The sequence below is a fragment of the Panthera onca genome, chromosome E2, assembly GCF_046562875.1.
Source record: "Panthera onca isolate mPanOnc1 chromosome E2, mPanOnc1 haplotype 2, whole genome shotgun sequence".
Classification (NCBI taxonomy): domain Eukaryota; kingdom Metazoa; phylum Chordata; class Mammalia; order Carnivora; family Felidae; genus Panthera; species Panthera onca.
Window position 1 is genome coordinate 5,741,362 of NC_138353.1, and position 21,396 is coordinate 5,762,757.

The 21,396-nt window shown below is 40.5% G+C and overlaps 1 protein-coding gene and 1 long non-coding RNA gene across 6 annotated transcripts in view; one reads left to right on the forward strand and one right to left on the reverse strand.

The window, feature by feature from the left end:
- Positions 1–3,698, forward strand: part of LOC144614613 (uncharacterized) — a 16,743-nt gene extending 13,045 nt beyond the window's left edge. The window contains exon 2 of the long non-coding RNA XR_013552487.2: positions 3,497–3,698. This is a non-coding gene — a long non-coding RNA (uncharacterized LOC144614613). The remainder of the gene's footprint in view (positions 1–3,496) is intronic.
- On the reverse strand, positions 3,642–20,079 carry LOC132691091 (uncharacterized). 5 transcript variants are annotated; one of them, XM_078438741.2, is made up of 6 exons: positions 15,086–15,232; positions 15,003–15,004; positions 14,546–14,637; positions 12,987–13,001; positions 9,453–9,470; positions 3,642–7,528 (listed from the first exon to the last, which is right to left on the reverse strand). In XM_078438741.2, the coding sequence occupies exons 1-6, from the start codon at positions 15,230–15,232 to the stop codon at positions 4,638–4,640; spliced, it is 3,165 nt and encodes a 1,054-aa protein (XP_078294867.2). In that variant the 3' UTR covers positions 3,642–4,637. The 5 variants fall into 5 exon arrangements, with proteins under 5 accessions (XP_078294867.2, XP_060508367.3, XP_078294866.2 ...); XM_078438739.2 differs by lacking the exons at positions 9,453–9,470; positions 12,987–13,001; positions 14,546–14,637; positions 15,003–15,004 and adding exons at positions 19,358–19,451; positions 20,018–20,079 and having other exon boundaries at positions 3,856–7,528; positions 15,049–15,214; XM_078438738.2 differs by lacking the exons at positions 9,453–9,470; positions 12,987–13,001; positions 14,546–14,637; positions 15,003–15,004 and adding exons at positions 19,358–19,451; positions 19,901–20,041 and having other exon boundaries at positions 3,856–7,528; positions 15,049–15,214.
- Positions 20,080–21,396: the final 1,317 nt, after the last annotated feature.

Sequence of the window (21,396 nt, forward strand, 5' to 3'; positions counted from 1 at the left end):
GCTCTAACTACATATTTAAGGCAACCAGAGGCAGTAATTTCTCAGATATATGCATGATTTTTGGCTTCTCCACCCACTGTGGAGCTTTAAGATGTAACTGTTAGTAACTGTTCCTATGATCTACCAGTCTTTCACACATTTCACTGCTCAAACTCCTTCCAAAATCTTGCCTTAATTTATACAATTCTTACTCTTAAATAATTTTATGTATATATTTCCCTGACCAAACACTGATCACTACAGTCCCTCAGAATACTACTATTTATGTATTTTCAAAGTCTAAAAATGTCAACCAGCCTGACTATATTGATTCCATGGCCCAGTGGTCTTATCATTTCTCTTAATAAAAGAGCAATTTTGATCTTTTTAAATATAGTAAAGGAACTCTGATGCATGCTTAAAAACATTGAATAGATGGAGGGGAGCCTGGGTGGCTCAGTTGGTTAGGTGTCCGACTTTGGCTCAGGTCATTGATCTCACAGCTTGTGAGTTCAAGCCCCATGTCAGGCCCTGTGCTGACAGCTGTCTGGAGCCTGCTTCAGATTCTGTCTCCCCCTCTCTCTCTCTGCCCCTACCCCACTCATGCTCTCTCTCCCTCTCTCAAAAATAAACATTAAAAAATTAAAAAATATACATTGAATAGATGGGACAACTGGGTATCTACATGGAGGATGAAGTTGGACCCCTACCTCACACCATATACAAAGGTCAATTCAGAGGCGCCTGGGTGGCTCAGTCGGTTAGTCATCCGACTTTCGTTCAGGTGATGATCTCATGGTTCATGGGTTCAGGCCCCACATTGGGCTTTGTGCTGACAGCTCAGAACCTAGAGCCTGCTTCAGAATCTGTGTCCCCCCCCCCCCACCCCTCCCTTGCTTGTACTCTCTCAAAAATGAATAAATGTTAAAGAAATTTTTTTTTAAAAAGTCAATTCAAAACAGATCAAAGAACTTAATGCAAGAACTATAAAATATTTGGAAGAAAACATAGGTATAAGTCTTCCTGACATTTGAGTTAAGCAATGGTTTCTTAGATACAACACCAAAAGTGCAAGCAACCCCTTCCCAAAATAAAGTTTCACCAAAACTTAAAAGTTGTGTGTCAAGGACATTGTCAAAAAAGTGAAAAGATAACCCACAAAATACTTACAAATTATATACCTGATAAGGGTATATCTATCATATGTAAATTATTCTTAAAACAAAAAACAACTTCTCAATTTAAAAATGTGTATAGCACTTGAATAGTTTTTTTTCCTCCAAACAAGATATACCTATGGCCAACAAACACATGAAACACATTAGTCATTAGAGAACGCAAGTCAAAAACACAGTGAGATACCACTTTCACCTGTTGGGGTAGCTGTAATAAAAAAGGTGGAAAACAACTGTTAACGAGGAAGTGGAGAAACTGAAACACTTGTGTATGATTCTTATGATACTACAATCTCAACTCAATACATGTACCCAAGAGAACTGAGAATGTCCACCACACACACACACACACACACACACACCAAAAACCAAAACCCAAAAGGTTGTAAGTGCAACATTACTTAAATAGCTTAAAAGTAGGAGTCCAAAGAATTTCATACAATGATTTCATATACAATATTTCAGGACACTTATAATACTACAATTCAGCCATAAAAAGGACTCACGTAATGATCCATTACAACATGGATCAGTCTTGAAAACATTTTCACAGAAGAAAGACATGACAGGCCACATATTGTATGATTTCATTTATATGAAATGCCCAGAATAAGGACAAACATGGAGACAGAAATTACAGTGCAATTTCCAAGGGGTGGGGGTGTGAAGTGCTAAAGGGTATGGGGTTGCTTTATGGGGTGATGAAATTGTTCTGGAGTTAGTACTGATAGGTTTTACAAAATTGTGAATACAAAGTGACTTAATTGTACACAGTTAAGGTGTCAGTTTGATGGCATGTGAATTATATATAAATAAAATGAACAAATATCCATTATATTTGCATTGAATTCAGGAAAACATTCTGACTGACTGTCCTGCAAGACCTTGGAGATATGGGTCCCAATCTCCATTGCAATAGAAGTGATGATGACAGCAATTTTAACAGCAGAAAGAGCATGCATTTTAGAAACTTTTCAGGTGAAATGAGCATATTTTTAAATAAAATTCTAGTGTGACTTTCAGGGAAGCACTAGGTCTCCTGCCTCCACATTACAAGATACCAGTTCATCATCCTGTACCATTGCAATTGTTGCACTGAACTAAAGACATGACAGACCCTCTTTCTTTACATTCATAAAGCACTTTGTACCTCTCATTTTTATGTTGTAAAAGTTTCAGAAGCCCTTTGTCATACATCCTCCAAATTTTTTACTGACTAAAGGGATAAAATGTAAATTAAATATATAAGTTGATTTAAAAGATGTGAAGGGAAAAGTGGTAAGAAAAAAACTTATAAGAAAATCAACATGAGAGGTGCCTGGGTGGCTCAGTCGGTTAAACAGCTGACTTCAGCTCAGGTCATGATCTCATGGTTTGTGAGTTTTAGCCCTGCATTGGTCTCTGTGCTGTTGGCTCAGAGCCTGGAGCCTGCTTCAGATTCTGTGTTTCTCTCTCTTCCTCTTAAAAATATATAAACATTTAAAAAGTTAAAAAAAAAAAAAGAAAATTAAAATGAATCTCCAGCAAAGTTGAAAAAGAACCACGAACCATAAGGCTTGTTACCATAATCCCAAATTGAGATTTTGATAGCCTTTGAAAAACTGCTTTCCTAGTAAAATCCCTAAATCATATCTATTGTCTGATAAAACTTCCTACACATTCATTTTCATCAAATTACCCTAAAAATGTCACAGGCAATTTATCTAAACAGTATTTCACAAACACTTTCAACGTATTATATAAATGATCCTACATGTGCAGCAAAGGACACGCGATTATTAGCACGAGGAAAACTCATCTTTCCCAACCAAGAAGTGAAAAACTTAAAGAGTAAACAGTGTTAAATTAGTCTGACTTTATTTTTTGTTTATTCATTTTGACAGAGGGAGGGAGGGAGGGACAGAGAGAGGAAGAGACAGAATCCCAGGCAGGCTCTACACTGTTAGTGCAGATCTGATGTTGGGCTCAAGCTCAGAAACTGCAAGAGCATGACCTGAGCCAAGATCAAGAGTCCAACGCTTAATTGACTGAATTATCCAGGTGCCCCATTCCAACTTCATTTTTTAATTATTTGACTATTAACGGCTTCAAGTCTCCCACCCCTCCTCCCTTCTACCAATTAGGTAAGCTGATAAGATAGCCTATCTACTCTTTCTTTGGCATTGGTTGGGAAGTTTAAGCCACATTCAATACTCTCCTTAGTTCCACTATAAAAGCCCCATACCAACAAATCTGGAGAAGAGGGTCCTTAACACATTGATCTTGACGACTGAGATCATAGTTTTACATCCACTATATGCCACCCACACTGTCACTCAAATTCATGGTTCTTGTTCTTGCAGGAAACTCTGGACATGGATGAACATCACCTAATGAAGTTTGCCCTTTTAGCTTATTAAACCCTTCCAAGAGATCTTCATGGTGACATGAAAGGATTGTAATGAAGGTATAACATGAACAGATTTCAAACCTCAGGATGAAAATCAACAGTAACTTGGCCTTTTCAAGAAACCTGAAATAAACTATATAATAAGAGGAAAGTAACAGGACCTTTTCACAGATAGCCTTGTAACTTAAATAACCAATTAATAGGTATTATTTTGATTTTTTAACTAATCACTATTAACATTATTTGGAATTTTTTTTAAATTTTTTTTTTTAGTGTTTATTTATTTTTGAGACAGAGAGAGACAGCATGAGCCGGAGAGGGCAGAGAGAGAGAGGGAGACCCAGAATATGAAGCAGGCTCCAGGTTCCGAGCTGTTAGCCCAGAGCCCCACGCGGGGCTCGAACCCACAGACCGCGAGATCATGACCTGAGCCGAAGTCGGACGCTCAACCGACTGAGCCACCCAGGCGCCCCAACATTATTTGGAATTTAACTGAATAATCCTTCAGGAGAACTTAGACATTATCTTCTCCACTATGAATTATCTTATGTGTAGCTGATTGTGAGAAATGGTTAAAGAAATTATCACATCATTTCATTTTTAAGGTTTCTCTACAATATCAACCCTCTGATGAATCTTAAAAGTCAGACCATTGTCTAAAGGCCTTGCCATTTTCAATACATTTGTATGTTTTCTCTCATGGCCCCTAAGGTAAACATTTTAACATCTGACAAAAGTTTAACACATTCATTATATTTATATGGTTTCTTTCCAGTAGGAGACATTACATACGCTTGATCTTTGGATAAAAACCTTGCCATACCCTTTACCTTTTTGTGGTTTCTTTCAAAGATGCATATTCTGGGGTCTAATTAAACGTGAACCCTCGTTATAAGCTTTGCAAATACATGACTTTTATATGGTTTCTATTCAGCATGGATTCTTTGATGTTGAGTAAGTCTTGAACACACATTAAAGGTTTTACTATAAACATTGTATTTGTGAGGTTTCTCTTCACTACAGATTCTCTGATGATCCCCAGTACTTGATTTTTGGACAATAGCATTTCTACACGTATTGAATTTACAGTGTTTCTATTCAGTATGCATCTTCTCATGTCTAGTAAGGTTTGCAAATTGAGTAAAGGACTTGCCACATTCATTGCATTTGTAAGGCTTCTCTCCAGTATGGATTCTTCGATGCCGGACAAGGCTTGAACACACATTAAAGGCTTTGCCACACTCATTACATTTGTAAGGCTTCTCTCCAGTATGAATCATCTGATGTATGACAAGGTTAGAGGACTGGTTAAAGGCTTTGCCACATTCTTTACATTTGTAAGGCTTTTCTCCACTATGGATTCTCTTATGTTGAGTAAGGCTTGAACCCTCCATAAAGGCTTTGCCACACTCATTACATTTGTAAGGCTTCTCTCCTGTATGAACTCTCTGATGAATTATAAGATTTGAATATTGACTACAGACCTTGCCACACACATCACATTTATATGGTTTCTCTCCAGTATGGATTCTCTGGTGTCTAGTGAGGTGTGAGATGCAGTTAAAGGATTTGTCACACTCATCACATTTGTAAGATCTCCGCCCAGAAGGAGTTCTCTGATGATTGGTGAGGTTTGAGCTGCCTCTAAAAGTTTTCCCACAATCATTACATTTATAAGGTTTCTCTCCAGAATGGATTTGTTTATGTCTAGTAAGGCTTGAATACTCAGAAAAGGCTTTGCCACATTCATTACATTTGTAAGGTTTCTCTCCCATATGAATTTTCTGATGCTGTGCAAGATTTAAATTTTGACTACAGCCCTTGCCACATATATTACATTTATATGGTTTCTCTCTGGTATGGATTCTCTGATGTCTAGTAAGTTTTGCAAATTGGGTAAAGGCTTTGCCACATTCTTCACATTTATAAGGCTTTTCTCCACTATGGATTCTCTTATGTTGAGTAAGGCTTGAATGCTCCATAAAGGCTTTGCCACACTCACTACATTTGTAAGGCTTCTCTCCTGTATGAACTCTCTGATGAATTACAAGATTTGAATATTGACTACAGACCTTGCCACACACATCACATTTATATGGTTTCTCTCCAGTATGGATTCTCTGGTGTCTAGTGAGGTGTGAGATGCAGTTAAAGGATTTGTCACACTCATTACATTTGTACGGTCTCTGCCCAGAATGAATTCTTTGATGAAGGGTGAGATTTGAGCTTCCTCTGAAGGTTTTCCCACATTCATTACATTTATAAGGTTTCTCTCCAGAATGGATTCGCTTATGTCGAGTAAGGCTTGAATACTCAGAAAAAGCTTTGCCACATTCATTACATTTGTAAGGTTTCTCTCCTGTATGAATTTTCTGATGCCGTGAAAGATTTGAATTTTGACTACAGCCCTTGCCACATATATTACATTTATATGGTTTCTCTCTGGTATGGATTCTCTGATGTCTAGTAAGTTTTGCAAATTGGGTAAAGGCTTTGCCACATTCTTCACATCTGTAAGGCTTTTCTCCACTATGGATTCTCTTATGTTGAGTAAGGCTTGAATGCTCCATAAAGGCTTTGCCACACTCATTACATTTGTAAGGCTTCTCTCCTGTATGAACTCTCTGATGAATTACAAGATTTGAATATTGACTACAGACCTTGCCACACACATCACATTTATATGGTTTCTCTCCAGTATGGATTCTCTGGTGTCTAGTGAGGTGTGAGATGCAGTTAAAGGATTTGTCACACTCATTACATTTGTATGGTCTCTGCCCAGAATGAATTCTTTGATGAAGGGTGAGATTTGAGCTTCCTCTGAAGGTTTTCCCACATTCATTACATTTATAAGGTTTCTCTCCAGAATGGATTCGCTTATGTCGAGTAAGGCTTGAATACTCAGAAAAAGCTTTGCCACATTCATTACATTTGTAAGGTTTCTCTCCTGTATGAATTTTCTGATGCCGTGAAAGATTTGAATTTTGACTATAACCCTTGCCACATATATTACATTTATATGGTTTCTCTCTGGTATGGATTCTCTGATGTCTAGTAAGTTTTGCAAATTCGGTAAAGGCTTTGCCACACTCATTACATTTGTAAGGCTTCTCTCCTGTATGAACTCTCTGATGAATTGTAAGATTTGAATGTTGACTATAGACCTTGCCACACACATTACATTTATATGGTTTCTCTCCAGTATGGATCCTCTGGTGTCTAGTGAGGTGTGAGATCCGGTTAAAGGATTTGTCACAGTCATTACATTTGTAAGGTTTCTGCCCAGAATGAATTCTTTGATGATTGGTGAGGTTTGAGCTTCCTCTAAAAGCCTTCCCACAGTCATTACATTTGTAAGGCTCTTCATTATTATGTGGTTTTTGATGTGTAAGTAATGGAGGATGAATAAGAAATTTCCTGGATTTACTACAAATGCTAATGTTGATATTAGAAGGAATTCTTTGAAATGGCGAAGCAGAACTACTGTTGATCAACCTCTCAACTTGATAACATGCATGAATTTTCTCTTCAGTTTGAAACTTCTGAAGGTCAGTCAGATGTGACTGAAACCTTAATCCAATCCCATTTTCAAAACATTTTATATACTTGTTTCCTGCACAAGTTATGTTATTTTCTAGTTTTAACAAATAACTTTTATATGACTTCTCGCATTTGTAAGATTGAGAAGTACTTTTCCTTACAGAAACATCCTGTTTTAGAGGGAAAACATTCCAGGAGATGTTATGTTGTTGATCTCTTCTACCAGTGAAACTGTGGTTATGGGCTGCAGTTACTCCTTTGTAATTTGTTTCATTATATCCATAGTGACTCTCAAACTCATGTGTATTTTGCTGGGCCTCTCTGAAACCCAAACCCTTGATGTCATTTCTTTTGTGTCTTTCCAACATCAGTGTTTGGAACAGTTCTTCTTTGTTAATATCCTCTTTTGTTGATAATTCCTTAATCACACTTCTAACAGAAATATCTGAAAGATATAAAGAGCCATAGGTTTGCTATTAACTAGAGTTGTAAAATGAATATTTTACCTTGAAAACATAACATTATGCCAAAAGTTATTCTTAGATAGTTCTAAAACTTCTCAACCAACGTATGCAAATATTTAGGAATACAAAGGGAATTGGATTCCTCAATTAAGAAAGGGTGTTTACACATAGATAAAATTATTTTCAGGAAAGCCTACTTCCAACACCCTATGATCAAACCGCTCAGAGTATTTACATAGGCCCTGAAACAAGTAGTATCTTTCTGTTGCCACCCCAAAGTACTCACCATTTGGCAGTAGATATTTGGGTGTCTCATATTTGAAGAAAAGCAATATTATATTAATGCACATACACTGTAAAGGTACCTAACTATTTAGGTACAACAATAAAGGCTAAAGCAGAGCATTGATAATATAATGATAATTAATATCTTATTTTTTTTTAATGTATATTTATTTTTGAGAGAGAGACAGACAGAACATGAGCAGGTGAGGGGCAGACAGAGAGGGAGACACAGAATCCAAAGCAGTCTCCAGGCTCTGAGCTGTTAGCACAGAGCCTGACGCTGGGCTCGAACTCACAAACCACAAAATCATGACCTGAGCCAAAGGTGGACACTTAACTGACGGAGCCACCCAGGCACCCCAATGATAAATAATATCTTAACAAACTTCTCTAATAAATAAATGGCAACTCACAATTACAAAATAAAAACAGCTCTGAGAAAATGAGGCAAACTTGATAAAACACCATTGTAAGAATAACAAAATGTTGTTCTGAATTTCTATAATAAAACTATATTCATGCAGACATTAACCACTGGTGCATGACAGTCATAATACATAATGGATACAGAAAACCATTATCTGTAAATCATAATAAAATGAATCTAACATTTTTAGAAACCCACAGTAAATCTAGAAGATAAATAATAAGCAAACACAATTACAAACCATTTCAATCTGTGACATTCTAAAGACTTCTTCCGTCAGAACAAAGAAAAAGGCTCCTATCTCGGAAGGAGTACGTACTATGAGCATTGCAGTCAAATGTTCTACCACTGAGCTATACCCCCACCATAATATGAGAATTGAAACATATGTTAAGAACCACTGATGTTTTAAATATCTGGTTCAGGTATATACATAATATTTTAAGATAAAGAATTTGGGAAGGCGATCAGAAATCAGAATTATGATTTCATACTTGCAGTTAACTAACAACCAATAGAGCTATTTCCTAACTATGAAACAACACTTAATTATGCAATTCTGCAATTAAGAAATACATGTACTAGAGGGGCGCCTGGGTGGCTCAGTCGGTTAAGTGACCAACTTCGGCTCAGGTCATGATCTCATGGTTCATGGGTTCGAGCCCCGTGTTGGGCTCTGTGCGGAACGCTTGCTCGAAGCCTGGAGCCTGCTTCAGATTCTGTGTCTCCTTTTCTCTCTGCCCCTCCTCCGCTTATGCTCTGTCTCACTCTCTCTCTCAAAAATAAATAAATGTAAAACAAAAAAAAATTTTTTTAAAGAAATACATGTACTAGAGTATGTGCCTCGAAAATTTACTAAGGCAGAGACAACATTGAGATGAGACAAATTACAAAATGAATACAAACACAATACACTGCAGGCAAAGGTCAATCATGTAAGAGGGATTAAAAAATATTAGAAAAACAAAAGTAAATTTCCAGTCCTTGCTATATGGTATACAAAAATCAAAATGCTCTCACAGCATTAACATATTTAATATTCTTGAGGTAAATCACCACATTACTTCAGGTAAAAACAATGGGCCCATGGTGTTTATGTATCCAATACTAATTCACCCAGAAAGTAAATGTGAAAGCCAAAACTTGAACCTGGGCCTGCAAGCTCAGAGCACAGGTCCTTGAGCACTAGACACCGCTGCCCACCCCAGGAAGTAAGCAAAAGGGCATAATAAATCCCATCAACCTGCAGAGAAATGCTTCAGGAAAACTACAGGAATTGAGTAGTGTCACTAATATTGTTACTGACTCCTCCCTCCTGGATAACAGCATCTGAATCATCCATCACTCCCTGAAAGTGTTGATTTAGAGTGACCAGGAGTGGTGCTATCCTGAGCAAGATGTCCTCTGGAAGAGTATGGATCTTTATACAACGTGGGAGAAGGGGTAAGGATAGGGTTCTCTGAGGAGATTTGGGTGTCCAGGGGCTCAACAATAATACACTAATAAAGGAACAGTGTGCTCCATTCAGATCAATGAACAATCTGAGAAAAGGTAAAGAACAGAGCCTATGCTTGCAAATTTATGAGAATACAATTGTGCTGGGACAGTACAAATCTTTATCTTACAAAAAGACATGAACTGATGTATCAAGTGCCACAATACTGACCCATTCTTTAGGAAATGCACTATGGGTGTGGCAGGGGTGGGGCAGGGAAGAATGAAGAGATTAGAAAGGCAGTAGGTATGATACAGTGGGAGGAATATAGGTTTACCTTCCAACATTTGCCTTAAAATTTATCAAACTGAATATCCTTGGCTTTCTGTTTATAAGCATATACTCAAAAGAGTTCTACATACATATTACATCAGACATGTACAAAAAATGTTCTCAACAGGTATCAAAAGCAAAATTCTTAGGGCGCCTGGGTGGCTCAGTCAGTTGAGGATCTGACTCTTGGTTTAGGCTCAAGTCATGATCTCATGGTTCATGGGAATGAGCCCTATGTGGGGCTCTGTATTGACAGCATGGAGCCTGCTTGGGATTCTCTCTACCAGAGACAGAGGTTCTCTGCCCCTCCCCACTGTGTGTGCGCTCTCTCTCTCTCCAAATAAATAAATAAACATTAAAAAAAATAAAAGCTAAATTCTGGACATGGCCATCAAGGAGAGAATGGATGAATTCATTCCAGGTACACATGCAGATGCAAAGAAAGTCTGTCAAGAATTCAGCAATGGAGGGTGACACATGGCAAGATGATGAATCCCTGGTAGGGAAGACAAAGGGTTTGTTAGGAGGAAACAAATTTAGCAGCAGATTTTTGTCAAGTTCTGAACTTGGGGGGATGTGGTTAGATTAGCTAAAAAAATAAAAATAAGGGGCGCCTGGGTGGCTCGTCCAACTTCAGCTCAGGTCATGATCTCATGGTCTGTGAGTTCGAGCCCCGGGTCGGGCTCTGTGCTGACATCTCGGAGCCTGGAGCCTATTTCCAATTCTGTGTCTCCCCTCTCTCTCTGACCCTCCCCCGTTCATGCTCTGTCTCTCTCTGTCTCAAAAATAAATAAATGTTAAAAAAAATTTTTTTTAAATAAAAATTGAAAATATATATATATACCAACCAAATTATTTACATATTTCATAAATAGAAATTTACCAATTTTGGCATGTTAGCCTTTTTGAGGCTAAGTATCCTTGTTTGTTATGTAAAAATAAGAGTGCTTCTTTTGCACTCCCCTCTAGTTATCTGAAATCATATATTTGGATCTCTTCACACAACTGCTGGCATAAAGAGACATGAGGTAAAGGATGCTCTTACTATAGGTATTGGTGGATATATAGTTATTATGAATCAGTGGAAATTATGTATACTTAGCCAAAATTAATAAATTCTGATTTCATTAACATTATCACAGCCTAGGCAACCTCAAGGGGAAAATAATGACTCACAGTGTGGAATGGATTCTACCAAAGGGTAATGTTAGTACCAGGTGACTCTACAGAAACAACTTGTGGCAGTGCCACGCAGGAGGCAGATGTGCAGAGAGGTGGTTAGCAATGTAAGCAGTTGACTGTAGCCAGGGAACTGCAGAGTACTGACAGGTGAGAGTCAACGAGGACCAGGTGAACTTTTTGTGGAATGCAGTTTAAAAGATGAAGATCAAAACAGCCTTCAGGTATTAAGCGAAGAATGTAGTTTCCAGAACATGAAAAATTTGGTGGAAAATTCCAGGAGTTATAGAAGCAATAGTGGTGAGGATGTACATGGAGTGGAAGAGGTTGGCTAAATTCCCAGTAAGATAAAATGAGACATTCAAACATTAGTTTAGTATACCAAGATGTACATGATAAATCTAGAGAGGGAAATCAATTATCAGAGTAAAGCATTTGGGGGTGACTGGGTGGCTCAGTTGGTTAGGTGACTGACTTTAGCTCAGATCATGATCTCACTGTTCATGGGTTTGAGCCCCGCATCGGGCTCTGTGCTGACAGCTCAGAGCCTGGGGCCTGCTTCAGATTCTGTGTCTCCCTCCCTCTCTGCCCCTCCTCTCTCTTTCTCCCTCTCAAAAATAAATAAACACTAAAAAAATTTAAAAAATAAAGCATTTGTACCAAAATAGAAGAAGTCAGTAAAATTCAAATAAAATCCAAGAAGTTGTATGTATGCATGTATTTATTTATTTTGAGAGAGCAAGAACACAAGTGGGGTAGGGGCAGAGAGAGGGAGAGAGAGAATCCCAAACAGGCTCAATGCCTGGTGTGAAGCCCGATGTGGGGCTCAATCTCATGACTGTTAAATCAATCATGACCTGAGCCAAAATCAAGAGTCTGATGCTTAACCAACTGAGCCACACAGGTGCCTCCAAGAAGTTGTATTTAGAAAACTTAAATATACTATTAAAAAAAAAAAAAAAAAAGCAAGGTATCCTATATAACAAATTGTGGCAAATCAATTTAATGGTTTCTGGGATGAACACAGTAACTTAATAAAAAAATATTTTCTCAAGATATCCAATAGTCCCACTTTAGAAATCCCATCAATTTGAGAAAAGGGTACTTTAGTAACAGGTAAACCAGGTGAAAGAGAAATAAAGGGACTAAGATAAATTTTTCACAAAATTAGGAGTTTGAATAGATTTTGGGGAAACTGCTGCTGAGCCATAACTCTCAACATTCAAGAAGCAAATCTTATAAAACACATTTAAAAATATTTATTACTTGATCCAGCAGCCCACAAATCACAGATATAAAACAGAATTCTGAATGTCATCAAAAACATATAATCAATGATTAAATTTTTCAAGTTCATTTTTTAAAAATGTTTATTTATTATTGAGAGAGAGAGAGAGACAGACAGACAGACAGACAGAGTACAGGCGGGTGAGGAGGCAGAGAGAGAGGGAGACAGAATCTGAAGCAGGCTCCAGGCTCTGAGCTGTTAGCACAAAGCCCAACAAGGGGCTGGAACTCATGAACCGCGAGATCATGACCTGGGCCAAAGTCAGACATTCAACTGACTGAGCCACCCAGGCGCCCCTAAAGTTCATTTTTAATATGTACATGGAAACATAGATAATGAAAACTGCTGTGGTTTAAATATAACAAATTAGAAGTTAAATGGAGGCATAATATTGTACACCTAAAACTAATACAACACTATGTTAACTACATTAGAATTAAAAAAAAAAAAATGGAGGCATCATTTAACTTCAGAAGTTCCCTCAAGATGGATCACAATCAGGGACGCCTGGGTGGCTCAGTCAGTTAAGCGTCTGGCTCTTGATTATGGCTCAGGTCATGATCTCATAGTTTCATGAGTTTGAGCCCCGTGTCGGGCTCTGCGCTTACTCTGCAGAAGCTGCTTGGGATTCTCTCTCTCTCTGCCCCTCCCCTGCTCATTCATGCTCCCTCTCTCTCAAAATAAATAAACTTAAAAAAAAAAATCATTATTTGTTTGAAGGAGAGTAAACAATGGTGCATGCCAGGGGAAAAATGTGACATGAACCACAGTTTGGCCAAAGCCTCATAGACACACAGTTGTGACATTTTCCTTTGGATAAGTTCATACACCTTTGATTGCTGGCTCAAAGGGAATGATCATTAGATATTTGATCAATATCACCACATGCCCTTGAGAGACAGGGTGACACCCCACCAACAGCAGAAAGATAACTATTATCACTGATCAGTCGGGCTACCCTGACACTTTCCACGTCAGCATCCCTAGGACTTGCTGACCACTCCACTCAGTGGCGTAAATGGGCACTTCCTGTAGGTAGCAGGACAGCACTGTAATACATTAATCAAAGCGTTCTTCAAAAATTTTGTTACCCACTAAGCCCCCTCCATAGGTAAGTCCACCAGAGGTTGCCCATCATCTAAAAGTGGGTTATCAGAGCAGATAAAGAAGCTATTTCAGACCCTAGGAAAACAAGTTTCACGGGCAAAATTGCACTTATGAAAATTGTACTTAGGAAAAGACAAAATCTTGAAGAGCCAAGTTTCATCTGCATCCCTAGCCTAGGCAGAGCGCTGGAAGGACAACAAGGCAAGATAACAGAAGTAACGGAGTTAGATTTTATAGGGTCTTTGAGAAGACTAAGGCACGCTCCCCACATAGGACTGGGTTTCAAAAAGACGATCTCTCTGTCCACTGTCTTTACGGTACTGATGACCAACAATCTCAGAAGAGCCACCCCACTGCCTGATTATACTCTTGATGTGTGGCAACAGCAGGTCTGACAAAATGGCTATGAGGCCTTGAGGCAGTCCCACGAAGCCTTGGGGCCCAAATGCAATGGAGGAGCACTCAGTGTTTTCCTATCTCGTAAACAGTTCTCCCAAACACAGGAACTGAGGACGAAACCTGGACAGGTCCTGGGGCCAGGAGTACAGAGGAACTGATGGATCAGTTGGAATCAGATGGAATCAAGTATGGGAGGAGAGACCACGGGAACGAGGGCCCCCGTGACACAGCCCTCCTCATCCCTCTCAAAGCCTAGGGCCCAAAAAGGTCACAAAACCAGATAATAGAGTGTTGTAGGTCATGATAAAGACTCTGCCTCTGTCTCTGCATCAGCTGGGACACCGTCAGAGGGTTGGAGGATACTCCAACTGTATGACAGAGTAATGGGGGCGATTTCCTTTGCGTGCTCACAAGTACTTCTCTTTTCCCAGACCTCTCCTTGTTGGGGAGGGTTTCTCAGACAATATTTGACGAAGCAGCTTCATCTCTGACTGTCTCAGCTGTTACCAGCGTTCACAGCTTTGACATAGATGTGGAAAACCCACTTGGTTTTCTCACTATTTTCATCTTGCCCTCCAGACCCCTGGGCTCTGTCCCTGGCTCCAAAACAGAGATAATATTCAGGTCAGAGAGATTCCTGCTTATAAGAAATGAAAGTTATGTGCTGGGGCTTTTCCAGAATATAATCCCAGCTCTTAGTTCATCTGAAGACGGAAGATGTTACAGATGGGTCTACGCTAATTTCATCCACTGACTGCCTTCTTCTGCTTAAGGAACATTTTACATATATAGCCATCTAGCTCCCTTCTGAGAATTACTGGATCAAAAGCATGGGAGGAAAACCAGGGAATCCAGTATTTTAAAATTTTGCTGTACGGTCTGGTGATTACTCAGGTGGTGGAAGCAATACTAATCTAGGGAGGAGTGGGCAGATAATCTGAAGAAAGGAGGAGATGAAAGTCCAGATGCCACTTCATAAAGCTTTCATTTCAGAGTCAAAACAGCTTTGATCACAGTCAGGCAGGGCAGAGGATCCCAAGAAACTCACTAGGGCAGATCCCAACATCTGGACGCACTTTATCCACACCCAGGGAGACCAGGTTCCTGTAGTTCTCCAGCATCACGTCCCGGTACAAGGCCCTCTGAGCGGGGTCCAGGCACTCCCACTCCTCCTGAGAGAAATCTATGGCCACATCCCTGAAGGTCAACAGCACCTGTAACGAGAAACACATTTGACTAAGAGACCATGAGGAGAGTTGTTATCTTCACGCAAATTATAAGAGAGAGATGTAAGGATTGATTTGGTGGTAGTGAGTTTTTTGACAAATCAGTAAAAGATATTTTTGAGCCAGTCATATAGCCCTAATTTTGTGTTATTATACTTCTCAAAGAGAGGACACACATCCACAAAGTCACAGTGCATTCTGCAATTTTGTGAACAAAATGCACAAATTAAAAAGTTCATCACAAGGTGGACTACACAGAAGTGTTAGATAGTATATTTTACACATTAATGATTTCTCTGATGAGCTAAGCTATGAGTAGTGTCTTTAGAGACTACAAAATTCAGAGACTTTTAAGAAAGTCTGAGATCTAAGAATGTGAGGATGATTATAAGAACAGAGACAAAAAGTTTTTGAACATTTATAACGTGCTACATATTATTCAAATGGATATTATTTTGGGTAATAACATTAAAAATTTTTTTTAATGTTTATTTATTTCTGAGAGACAGAGTGCGAGTTGGGGAAGGGCAGAGAGAGAGAGAGAGACACAGAATCCGAAGCAGGCTCCAGGTTCCGAGCTGTCAGCACAAAGCCTGATCCGCGTCTTGAACTCACAAACCATGAGATTAGGACTTGAGCCAAAGTCAGACGTTTAACTGACTGAGCCACCCAGGCACCCCTTAATTTGGGTAGTAACATTAGAGAAATATCTGTTCCTGCCTTATAGAGGAGGCAACTGTCACAGAGACTCTAAGAAATTTGCCTTGGGTCAAATAGCTAAGAAATGGCAGAGCTGGAACCAAAACCAGGTGTTCGGAATTTAGACTTGAACCTAGAGTCCACAGTTAAGTAACAGAAGCAGCATTAAAATTACACTGAGGGGTGCCTGGGTGGCTCAGTCCGTTAAGCGTCCAACTTCAGCTCAGGTCATGATCTCACAGTTCATGGGTTGGAGCCCCCACAGTGGGCTCTGTGCTGACAGTGCAGAGCCTGCTTCAGATCCTCTCTCTCTCTCTCTCTCTCTCTGCCCCTCCCCTGCCCACATACTCTCTCTCTCTCTCTCTCAAAAATAAACATTTAAAAAAAAATTTTTTTTAACGTTTTTATTTATTTTTGAGACAGGGAGAGACAGAGCATGAACAGGGGAGGGTCAGAGAGAGGGAGACACAGAATCTGAAACAGGCTCCAGGCTGAGCTGTCAGCACAGAGCCCGACGCGAGGCTCCAACTCACGGATCGCGAGATCATGACCTGAGCCGAAGTCAACCGACTGAGCCACCCAGGCGCCCCAAAAATAAACATTTTTTAAAAAGTACATTGCTAGCAAGTTTTCTAAGTGAGAAAGCATGAAGAATTCAAAGCTGAAAACATGGACCTGCATATAATGTCATTATATGTGCACACACATAGTACATTACTATTCTTACCACTATTAATTTACTAATGAGTTAGTGCAGAAAAAAACTTAAGGCCATGAAAAGTAGGTAAGAACAATTATCAAAAGCTAAAATAAATATAAAAGTTATTTATGGGGGCTCCTGACTGGCTCAGTCAGTTAAGCATCTGACTCTTGATCTCGGCTCAGGTCATGATCTCAGTTTCATGGGTTCAAGCCCCATGTCAGGGTCTGCACTGGCAACTCAAAGCCTGCTTGGGATTCCCTCTCTTCACCCCTCCCTGTTCATGCTCTCTCTCTCTCTCAAAAATAAACATTTTTAAAAAGTTATTTATGAAACAATGTGTCTTTAATACACACAAGTTTTTTTTTTTTTTTTTATGTTTTTTAACGTTTATTTTTGAGAGAGAGAGAGAGAGAGAGAGAGAGAGAGTTAGAGCAGGGGAGGGGGAGAGCGAGAGGGAGACAAAGATTCTGAAGCAGGCTCCAGGCTCTAAGCTATCAGCACAGAGCCCAACATGAGGCTCAAACTCATGAACCATGAGGATCATGACCTCAGCCGAAGTTGGATGCTTAACCGACTGAACCACCCAGGCGCCCCTAACATCATAGGTTTCTGCTTGCATACATGCACACACACTTAAACACACTTTCATTAAAAGCAGTTGTCTCAGACAGATTTGGGGGATGAATTTTTTTAATCTATCATTTTTTTTACTCATCTGTATTTCAGTATTTTGGGTAAAATAACATTCAGAAATTGTGCTTAATTTTAATGAGGTTGTTGTTAACATTATTCTTGTATTAACCTAGTCATAAAAAAATAGAAAACTTTACCTTTTCCACTAAATACATATATATGTAAATATCAAAATTTTGTCCATTTAAATATAAGCCAAGCATAGTATATCCAATAATAAAACAATGATTGAAGATTATAAAATGCATTAATGTTCTACATCAATTTAATAGATTAAGATAGAAAAATGTTTTGAAAGCATTAGATCTTTGAAGATATTATTGGATAATTAAGTCATGCTGAATAAAAAATCAGAAGTGTCATTAAGCAAGAAAATTCTAGTAAACATCATGATCAGCAGTAAACAACAGAAGCATTTCCACTAAAACTGAGGCTGACACAAGGGACATTATGGCTCCTGCCATTCACCACTGCACACAGTGCCTGTTCATTGGGAACCATGTGGGATCCATGCATCCTCATTCAAAGAATGCTTTTTTTTTTTTTTTTAAATGTTTATTTATTTTTGAGAGAGAGAAAGAGAGTGCAAGCGGGGAAGGGGCAGAGAGAGAGGGAGACACAGAATCCGAAGCAGGCTCCAGGCTCCGAGCTGTCAGCACAGAGCCCGACGCGGGGCTCGAACCCATGAACCGTGAGATCATGACCTGAGCCGAAGTCAGACGCCCAACCAACCGAGCCACCCAGGCGCCCCTAGAGAATGCTTTAATGAGGATCTAAAAAGAACAAGCTGTCTCTATGTATACTGGCACGAAAACAACTCCACGATCTGTGTACGGAATAAAATAGCACAATATAACATTCACTGAATAATTTTAACTAAAATCAACTAATGCTGCTAAATGCATTTTTATAAGACTTGCACTTAATCTTGCACAGAACTAACAAAAGTCAGCGAGTGATGATGGAGGGTGTGACAGGGAAGTAGATGTTTTACTTCTTAGTCCAGAACGTGCAACACTGTTTGGAGTTTCACCTGAAAACAAAGATATATAGCATGTGATGTTTAAAACAAACTGGTGTTTAGTAACAACTGGTGGGGCCAGAATTTGCCTCCAGGCACTCTGACGACAAAGACCAAGTTTTTTGCTTCACTGGAATTGCTGAAACATTTTTACGTCAAACACCTGCGCAAAAGCCCCAGGGTGAACAAGGTCTTCCCGGGATGGATATGCTTTGAGTGATCTTAAAGAACTTACTGTTAAAACAAATTACACAATAAAACACCCTTTATCATTGTTATGTTTCAGAACTTTCCATTCCAATCCAAATCATTACTATCTCAGAGCCAGAAACACGCCCATTCACTTGGTTAGTTTCAAACGCCTTGTAAAAGCAGGGACGACAGGTTTCCCCTCTTCAGTCTTCTTTTCCAGCTGTTCCTGCAGGTTAACTGGGTGCACAAATGTGCAGTTCTTATTAATTTTTTTTTTTAACGTTTTATTTATTTTTGAGACAGAGAGAGACAGAGCATGAACGGGGGAGGGGCAGAGAGAGAGGGAGACACAGAATCGGAAGCAGGCTCCAGGCTCCGAGCCGTCAGCCCAGAGCCCGACGCGGGGCTCGAACTCACGGACCGCGAGATCGTGACCTGGCTGAAGTCGGACGCTTAACCGACTGCGCCACCCAGGTGCCCCTGCAGTTCTTAAAGCTGTCTACAAGGAACTGACGGCGCGTTCCTATGCAACCCCTAAGACAATCCCCTTTGCCAACCTCACTGACACCAAAGGCCCACTCCCGGCTTCTGATCCAAACCTAAGCATGAAACCTTCCTCCCAGATGATCCCCAGCACGGCCTCTTCACAAATTCCACGTCTCCGGGTCTCCATGCGGGAGGAATGGAATCTAAGTGACGATGAGAGGTACTGAGACAAGGTCTGGGGGAGTTTCTGCACACGTGTGAGGCAAGTCCCTCGAGAGAAAATTACCAATTTCAGTTAAGAGACACAGCAGAAACAAACCAAGAATGTGACTGTTACCTGGGAACGATTCATTTCGACCTCCTCTTTCTTTCCTGTTCCTCGGGGCTTCTTTCTCGGATAAGAATCAGTCTTGAGAAGTGAACCCTGAGTGCTGAAAATAGGCTGTTTCATGCTTAGAATGAACAAACCGTCTTCCGGTGACACAACCACACACAGAGGTAGAACCTCAACACGGGAAGGGACAGGGCTCTGCCGCCCCAGGAGGAGCCCGAGGAGGGGGCTCGTGAACGCAGGGGCGAGCAAAGGAGCGGGTTCTTCCCCTTTTCTGCAGAACTCGTTGGCCTGCTGAGTGGCCCACGCGCTCTGCTGCTGCAGTGGGACCTGGGCTGGACTGACACTCCCCTCCAAGCCACAGACCCGGCCCTGACCAAACACCGCACAGAAAAGAGCCCCTCCCCTCCCCCAACCCATTCTTGGACCAGGGACGGAGGAACAGGACAGTGAAGCACGTGAAGCGGCGGAGGGGCTGTAAGCGGACCCGGACGCCGGGACGCGGGGCTACCGGGCCTCGGAACGTCTCACAGCCACGCCGGGACTCACCGTGAGCGGGAGGGCGAGAACGGTAGTTGTAGCCACCAGAGAACCTCGGAGTGGAGGACAGCAGGCTGTGCTGCCTCGAAACACGGGTGTGAGACTGGGTATCCCAAATTCACTCACCGGAGAGTTTCTGCCCGTCAGCTCGATTCACTTCCGGGTCTGAAGGAAACTGCGCACGGCGGCCTGGAGAAGTGGTTTAGGGGGCGGGGCCTGGGCGGGGCCTGGGCGGGGCCGCGTCCAGCGAAGGGCGGGACGTGGAGCGTAGGGACTGGGCAGGAAGCGCGCGGTGGGGGCGGGCCAGTGTGGGGGCGGAGCCTCGACTCTACTGGCCCTGCTCCGCCCCTGGCTGTTTATGGGTCTGTTAGTCCCTCTGCCCCGGCTGTGCTTGTTTCTCTGCTTTTTGATCGCTGTGGAACAGAGCTGCTTCCTGCGTGTTCTAAATTAACGTTTCTAACAATTTAAGGTAAGAGAGTAGTTATAAGGCCAATTATATTATAAGCTGAGATGTTTTCCTCAAGTTGAGGGTGACTAAATTCAAAAGCTCTTGGTGCCAGCTGGTGGAGACGTGCCTTGTGAGCGATGGACGCTGCAATGACATCTCAGGAAAGAACTAAGAAGTATCATCGGGAGCTGAGACCTGACAACGAGTAAGAAGGACCATCGTTTACATTACATTTATTCTATTGCCACAGTTAGTTGAATTTACCAGTTTGCTTCTACAAATTAGTTAGAAAGGATTTGGATTTGATATAGGTCCTGAGTGTAATAATATGCTATATTGATGATATCATAAGAATATCAGAAACTTAAAAATAAGATAGGTAGAACTGATATAAATGCATTAATGGCACCAAAAAAGACTGGTTGTTAAATCTAGCAAAGATCTAGGGACTTGCCCAAATGGTGAAATTCTTGGGAATATTCTGGGCAGAAGCCATCCATGACGTTCCACAGGTGACTACAAAGAAACTAGTATCCTTACCTACCCCTAGAACTAAACAAGAAGCCTTATGTTTGAGTGGTCTATTTGGATTTTGGAGAATGCATATTCTACATCCAGGAATATTGCTAGTTCCTATCCATGAAACTATCTCAAAGAAGGCCATATTTAAATTAGGACCTAACAAAGACAAGTCATGCCTGATTTGCAAAAGTAGTGTCTCTCAATGTCTATCTTTGGACCCCTGTGATGCTTTAAGAAACGATTTTGGAAGGGACTGCAATGCAGAGTAGTGCAGACTGCAATTAAGGGTAAAAGCCTTGGAGTGCCACCTAGTGGCAGCCGCTAAGATATGGGACCAGAGGATGTTTGGATGCCTGGGCATTACATATACTCTCTGAGATAAAGTTACTACCTTGCTACTAGGTGTTAACTGAGATGGCCATAAAGGACATAAAATAATATTGAAACACGAAATTATTATGCTGTTTCGGCCCATACTGGAGAAACACTGTGCTAAGGGATGAAGTGCCTATAAGTGTTCCATAATAAAAAGGAA